This window comes from Uranotaenia lowii, chromosome 1 (assembly GCF_029784155.1).
Source record: "Uranotaenia lowii strain MFRU-FL chromosome 1, ASM2978415v1, whole genome shotgun sequence".
NCBI lineage: Eukaryota > Metazoa > Arthropoda > Insecta > Diptera > Culicidae > Uranotaenia > Uranotaenia lowii.
The window spans coordinates 209,734,652-209,742,080 of NC_073691.1; the positions used below are offsets into that span (position 1 = coordinate 209,734,652).

General features: G+C 42.0%; 1 protein-coding gene across 1 annotated transcript; it reads right to left on the minus strand.

The window, feature by feature from the left end:
- Window positions 1-517: 517 nt before the first annotated feature.
- On the minus strand, window positions 518-6,692 carry LOC129746499 (nuclear hormone receptor HR96-like). Its single transcript, XM_055740174.1, has 6 exons — window positions 6,553-6,692; window positions 6,237-6,492; window positions 4,027-6,162; window positions 1,736-1,945; window positions 1,459-1,671; window positions 518-1,389 (listed from the first exon to the last, which is right to left on the minus strand). The coding sequence occupies exons 3-6, from the start codon at window positions 5,851-5,853 to the stop codon at window positions 1,186-1,188; spliced, it is 2,454 nt and encodes an 817-aa protein (XP_055596149.1). The 5' UTR covers window positions 5,854-6,162; window positions 6,237-6,492; window positions 6,553-6,692; the 3' UTR covers window positions 518-1,185.
- Window positions 6,693-7,429: the final 737 nt, after the last annotated feature.

Sequence of the window (7,429 nt, forward strand, 5' to 3'; positions counted from 1 at the left end):
GATGACCTGCCAGTGGCTCTGGTTCCTAACTCGATGACCTCCCAATGGTTCTTGGTTCATTGTCTTTCCGGCCTTCGGCTCGTTGTCCTTCCTTCGGCGCTGGCTGTTGTTACTGTTGGTTCCTAGCGATTCCTTTCCATTAGCGATGGGCCCATAACATGTTGTTGGGAGCACTTAGGGTAGTGGAAAGGAGAAACTTGTTCTGTTCTTAGTGGTAGAAACTGGAATACTTTATTTCTTATAATTCGCTACCTTATATACTAAACCATTTCCATGTTTACAATTATCAGTTGTTTTAATCAAGTGTATGTTGTTATTTGTCCCATCGATTGCTTAGATGATACAAATCTCAACAAACCATTTTGGAAATCTACTGAATAAATAGAGTGCAAATATTGATTTCAGCTGGTTTAAAAGAATATTAAATTTAATCTATAATTATAATTGAAGGTTGTCTTTCTTAAACAGTAGAATTTTTGAAGGACGCTCATTTCTCAATGAATCAAACACAGTTGGATTCTAACTTGTATGTGTTTATTGAACTGTGTATGTTTTGTTCATGCGACGTAAGGTCGCAAAACTCTCCGGCTATTGATTTTACACAATAAAACTATCAAATATGGCTTAACAAGAATAAAAACAAAGACTGAACCGTACACTATTTTGTACAAAGTAAACTCTAAACTGTATAACAAATTTGCTAGCCTGACAAGGTATTGATGAAGTTTGGTTCCCTCTACGACCGACACTTGGCTTCAGATTGAGAGTGAAATAGATTTAAAGTGACTCACTAGACAAATGCTTTGACACAAATCGAACAGCTTACTTTTAGTTTGGTAATCGTAATAACTCATATTAACTTTTTTGTTCATACCTTATCGATTAATGTCACGTGCGTGTTTGTAAAAAAAAATATAGATATATGTATATGTAGATATACTACTGCTCTATAAATACAAAAACTCTGTTGCTCTTATTATCTGAACAACTATTACATTAAAGCTTCTGAACAACATTCACTAGATTTGTTCGCTGAACTCCTACGGGGCACGGCTTATCACATAGAGAAAAATTGAAATTTACTTAACAACGTAAGTGTATGATGCGAAATCCTACCAGTAGTCGCTATATTTACGATTATCGTATGTAAAGGTATAGTTACGATCGTAGCTAAGGATCAGTAGTTTAGGAAAGCACCTTCAGGTCAAAGATCTCTCGCAGCAGCGGTTCCACCTGGGCCGGATTCACGTCCAGATAAACACTGATGATTTCGTCATTCAAACGGTGCAGTTCGGAGATTTTCTGCATCAGTTTGAGAAACACCGAGCGGGCCTCGCAGCCCACGTAGATGCTTTCCAGGTACCGCCGTAGCAGGTAGTAGTACGAGTTCTACATGATCGCAATCGATTTTGTTTTTAAAAGCTATATTGGAAAAATACAGAAGAAAACGTTGCTTACCTGTTCCAGTTTTATAACATCGGAGTGGACTGTTTTAGGTCGGTCCGGGGAGAACAGCGTTATGGCACACATGATCAGGATTATGTTTTCGTCCGATCGCCACTTCTGGTCGAAGGTGCGAATGAACCGTTCGTGCTCCTGGTACACGTTTCCTTTGGCCAGTTTTAGCACATCGGCCCGGATGTTGGACATCTCCTCCTGGCTGTGGGGAATCTGTAGATAGCAATTTAAATAAGTGAGTATTGGTTGGTTTTTAAATCAGAATTTCAACGCGTACCTTCCAAGTGGCCCGATCGCAATCGTACTGCATAGCCGACCGTAGGATCATCATCTCCGTGCAGCCAGCCTTGAGCAGTGCCAGCTGATCCTCCTGGCACATGTTCTTGAAGGCGCTTATCTTCTTGGACATTTTGATCAGCCGCCGGATGGCGATGGCCGTCAGATTTATAACCGTCAGCAGTTTCGGATCGGGCTGGTTTTGGTTAGACTGAAAAGTAAAAAAAAGGAAAACAACACAATACCATTAATAGATAAACTTCCAAGAGTGCATAAACGTGATTAGGATTTTTTGGGTGCCATTGTCGAGAGTTTAAAAATGTCGTCGACCATCTCAGGCTGTTATCGCTTATTCGGGAGGTTACTAACGATAATCGTACCATATTGCAATGAGAACGTGAACAGGTGGTACGTTTTTTGCTCGCCATCTCTGCTTCGTCATACAGAAGAATCAAGTACTGTAGATTGACGGCGTGCGATAAGATAATCGTGGAGCGGTGAGAAATAAAGTTAGCTTAACTCCTTAAAAGCACAAACAAATTTGGGCTCTTACCAATTGAACTGTAAACAAATTGACATTTGTTGTGAATTTCTTTATTCTTCTAAAAAAACAATAATCCAGCTAGTGGAAAAGTGAAGTTACGGCATTTTCGTAAGTTGATTTTTTGGATGATGCATCAGTTGAAAGATTTTTTTTGGTATAGATGTCAAATCACTTTCCAATGCTTTTGCATACGTTTGTTTATAATTTACGAACGCCAGCATCGATAAAAAATCACTTCGATATTAAAAATCAATTTACGAACGCGCTGATAGTAGCTATATTTTGCGCATGAGGGTATATTATTCCAAGATCATGACTAATAAAAATAAAAGAAGAAGTTGAAGTAATTTGACAATTTTTAACGAAACATAGATTTTTTGACGAAGTATCAAAAGTTTTTGTTTTACTTTTTCTCAAATTGCAGTTTCTCAGATTTTCTCACACCTAAATTCAACTTTGCTCTCAATTTTGAGCATTATTCACATTGCATTCCGTCCTACGACATAACTTGATGAACATAACTCCTACAATTCACTTCCTCCTCCTCCAGGCGGTGCGTTTTCTCCTGGAAAATTCGGTGACTTTCCACGTCTAGTCGCTTCGTCGCGATCGTTCCACATGCCCGATGACATTCTCCGCAACGCTATTGATGGCTGTTTCGATGGTGTCCCAAAAGTCTTCGAGAGGAGCTTCGTCATACTCGCCGCAGTGCTGCTTCGAGAGATCGCGCGTTGTCTGCTGCGACCGAGGCGGGCGTCGGTTTCGTATACTACGGAGAATTTTGGGCGAATCTTCACCTTCACCAGATAGTGGTCTGACTCGATACTGGCTTCTCGACGGGATATGACGTCGATGATGTCCGAGGAGTGCCGGCTGTCTATCAAAACGTGGTCGATCTGTGATTGCGTGTGTTATGATGATCGCCAGGTGTACTTGTGTGGGAGGCGGTGCTGGAAAAAGGTTCTACGTACGGCCATTCGTTTGGAGGTAGCGAAATCTATGAGTCTTAGGTCGTTTTCATTGGTCAGCTGGTGCGCGCTGAACCTTCCGATTGTCGGTTTGCATTTCTCCTCCTGGTCGACCTGAACGTTAAAATGACCGAGGACGATCTTGATATCATTTTTAGGGCAGCGGACGTTATTCACGCTCCAGCAGCACGTAGAATTCATCTTTATCGTCACCGATACTTTCTAGGTGAGGTGTTGTCGGTTCGGAGTTGTAAGACAAGATGTGATATGACCCACTACCCAAAGGATGGGTGTATGTCTCGAGTTGCACTTTGTCTACCATTCGGCAGCGCGATAAATCGTTGTTTGGTTATTTCGTCCATTATAATGACTGATGATATATCGTTGTCCGGTATTAAAATGTAAAAGCAATATTTTCGCAATAAACTTTATATTCACCAGAAAGGCAATTTCTTACCGGTTCTAGAGAAATAATTACATTAGTGTTGCAATATTTTACAAAAATATACGCTATTTTTTCCATTGTTACGTTTACTAAAAGCAAACTAACAAAAACGCTTACCCCCGACACCGACAACATCTATGATTCGCTACCGCTTGCTTGAGGTTCAAAGCTCGTGCAAAACTGGTGGAATGTATAAACGAACACAATGACGGCAGTTTGTGCTAAACTCGTGAAGGGCTAGGTAGCTTCTGCTCATAAACGAAAACGCTATGCTATACCAAAGCGTGTGTTCTTCGTCGTCATCGATTGCATCGTTGATACAAAGAAAAACTTACCTTTATCCGACAGTCATCGGAAATGAGCGTGGCCAGATCTTCGTCGACCGGTGCATAGAGCGCCTTGTTAGCCACGATCAGCTCGTTCAGTTTGGCCCGTTCGGCATCGTTCAGCTCGATACTGTTGTTCACGAATCCGACCGCCGACGAGGCTGGAAGCTGTTGCGAGTGCTGAAGCTGTTGCTGCTGCTGCGAGTGGTGATGGTGATGATGATGCAGCTGATGCTGCAGGCCACCCGTCGAAGATGTTGAAGAGCTTCCACCTTCGTATTCCAGGCGGATAGCTTGTTCCAGAATTGCCTCCAAGGTGTTGGGGAGGATGGGTTTGCTTTCAATGTCTTGAAACGGGCTCGATAGGAAAAAGTCCAGGTTCGTAGACAGGGTTGATGGTTCTTCCGGAGTTGGTGGGATTTGTAGGAACTGGTGCGTTTCGAAGAGTAGCGGATGAGATTGTTGGGGTCCAGGAATTTCACAATGTGAGGTAGACGATGGGGAAGCAGACGAACTTTCTGGGATCGGAGTTGAAGTAGGAGGCACTGGCTGGGGGTCTACCATCAAGGATTTAAGATGATCTTCTTCGTCGTCCCGCTGAGAAGTGTCGGCTGCTTCTTTGATGGTTTGGATGACATCTGAGTGATTCATCATCCTGTTGATCATTTGGAGAGCTTCTGCCGGTGCATTCATGAATTTGTTCATAATTTGGACAGCATCCTCTGGTTGGTTCATCAGCTGTTGCATGAATTGAAGAACGTCTGCGGGAGAGCTCATGATTTTACCAATGATCTGTAGGGCATCCGTTGGAGAGCTCATGAATTGTGCAAATACCGTGAGGGCATCCAATGGGGAATTCATAATCTTGCTGATAATTTGCAATGCATCGCCAGGAGCAGTGATGAAGTGCGATATCAGCTTGAGGGCATCGCATTGGGAATTGATTATCTTTGACATGATGTAGACGGCGTCTTTGGGTGTTGGCATGAGCGAGGCAATCGTTTGACTGGCCAGCGTTGGGTGATTTACGATCCGATTCACAATTTCGGACGGACTGGATTCCAGCGAAAGTGCAGGCAATTGTTGAGACTCTGTACCGGAGTCTCCACTGGCGCTGGCTTGAGGAACTAATACAGATATAGCTGATAAGAGATCCCTTTCCACTGTTGGTTGATTTTCGTGATTATTTTGAATCATATTGTGGCAGGATGCAGCAGAAGATGAAGAAGGAGAGTTACTCATATCATTTGGTGAAGACATTCCGTTATACATAGAACTACTTCCACCTGAAATGGATAAACTCTGCGAACCTCCCACAGATCCTGGGTGCTGTGCCAAATCCAAAGTCAGTATATCCGATGGAGAATTGCTCCAGCAATCCGAATCGCTTCCCTCGCGCTTAATCTTCATTGGCACGTTGCCTTCAATTGACTTGCCAACTTCCACAGTACTAATCCGTTTCTTGGCCCGGTTTTGCTCGATCTTTTTACGCTTCAATGCTTTATCTTCTTCCGACATGATGTACTCCTTCTTCATGCCTATCTGGAAACACTTGTCTAATCGACACTTCTGGCAAAATCTCCTCGTCACAACCGTAATCTCACAACTCTCACTAAACGGGCAGGTAAATCCTTTAGTGGACAACGCATTACGTCGAAAGAAAGCCTTGCAGCTCTCGCAGGTCATTGCGTTGAAGTTATACCCCAAAGCCTTATCCCCACAAACGCTGCAGATTTTTGGTTGTCCGCTACCCGCCGATCCTGGAGCCATTTTGCCTTCGACTGACGAATTATCATCGATGGACTTATCCGAATTTTCGGCACCCATTTCTGCCATTCACCTGGTACGCTCTTTACTCTTATCAGCTTATCAATGCGCTACCGATTAGGCTTTCCACCACACGATTTGTTGTTTCAGCTTTTGTTACTGTTGCTGTTGTTGATTTTTGATTCCCGTTGTCGCGCTTATCAAACCGACCGATCGAATCGGTCGTCATTCGTCGGGTGTTTTCAAAATATCTTATCCCACAATCTGTATAAAGAAAGGATCCTATCCGGAGTCTTTCTGGTCATCGATACCAGTGCCAGGGATGGTGTCCATCACAGCTTACGCCAAACTATGCTCCCACTATATTGTCAACATATGCTGTAATCAAATTTAATTAATCATAATTGAATCAGTTTCGCTTCCTAGAATGTTCTTCGGTGGAAGGTACTCACCCGAATCTTCCGGAAGCGTGTACTTCGTTGTTATGAGAATTTCGGTAAGGCTACGGATAAGGCTGATGAAAAGACGAACCAAATCGACGAAACCAAATTGTTGGAGATGTTAATTTTTGAATAATAAACACGGCTGAATCTATTAATTTTGCTCATATGCTGCTGATGGTTTTTCGTGCGGGACTGCGAAAGGGAACCGATTATCTGGCGATTGGCAATGATGCCAAGTTTGAGGATGCTTTTGGTATAGTTTGTACTAAAAAAAAAAAATCGATAAACTGGTTGATTCATGTACTCGTTAACTTTCATTTTTTACCTTTTTTACACATCAAAGTTTCAATTTTGATTTTTTAAATGCTTGTTTGCGGTTTTGTTTTCGAACTAAACACTCTGAGGAAACAATTTAAAAAAAAATTGGAGAACCTGATATTTCCACTAAAATATCTGGCAGCTTTGACAATTGATGACGATTTTTTTGACAGTTCTCAAAATTCAGACTTGTTTTTGTTGTTGCGCAATGACACGCTGATGGAATAAAACTGAAATATTGATCAAACAGCACCCAGTAGCGTTTTCAACCATTTTTGAGTATACACTGAAAATCGAAAATACCCAAACTTGAGAACTGCCACCCGCCAAACCTACCCAAGCAACCAGAATTCCCTTAAAAAGGTTCCATAGAAGCTTAATCAGCTCTCGTTTGTGTCTGAAGAGAATGCTAATCAGCCCAAAATTTAAGTTCTTAAAGCTACTTTCAAGTTCGTTTAGGTGGCTGTAGAGAACGCTGTTCAGCTTCTAAGAGAATGTCAAGAAACTTCTACGCGCCGAAAAAAAAATCCGATTGACAGATTGCTCTGACAACCACATGTCAGATTGCTAGGTTGCCGGTCTATCATGGTCTATCTCATTGAATTAAATTATATTGTTTTGATTACAAAAGCTGCTTACACGCCTAGAGAATTGAACCCATATAGGTTCTTTAAAACACCTTCAAGTACTTTAATGGTGCGCTTTAGAATGTTACGCGAACGTTATCGACCTTCTTGAAAAACATTTTTGACATGTCGCTTAGATTTCCCATATAGGTTCTTTAAAACACCTTCAAGTATCTTAATGGTGCGTTTTGGAATGTTACGCGAACGTTATCGACCTTCTTGAAAGAAGTTCCATTAAATGCGCTTAGAAGTTCCGTT

Bases quoted from the DNA above. Each gene is read 5' to 3' on its own strand.
- LOC129746499 (XM_055740174.1), bottom strand. From the start codon at position 5,853: ATGGCAGAAATGGGTGCCGAAAATTCGGATAAGTCCATCGATGATAAT. The intron at 1,672-1,735 runs GTACGCGTTGAA...TGCTATCTACAG, and splicing joins GCGATCGGGCCACTTGGAAG to ATTCCCCACAGCCAGGAGGA. The intron at 1,390-1,458 runs GTAAGCAACGTT...GCGATCATGTAG, and splicing joins ATGTTATAAAACTGGAACAG to AACTCGTACTACTACCTGCT.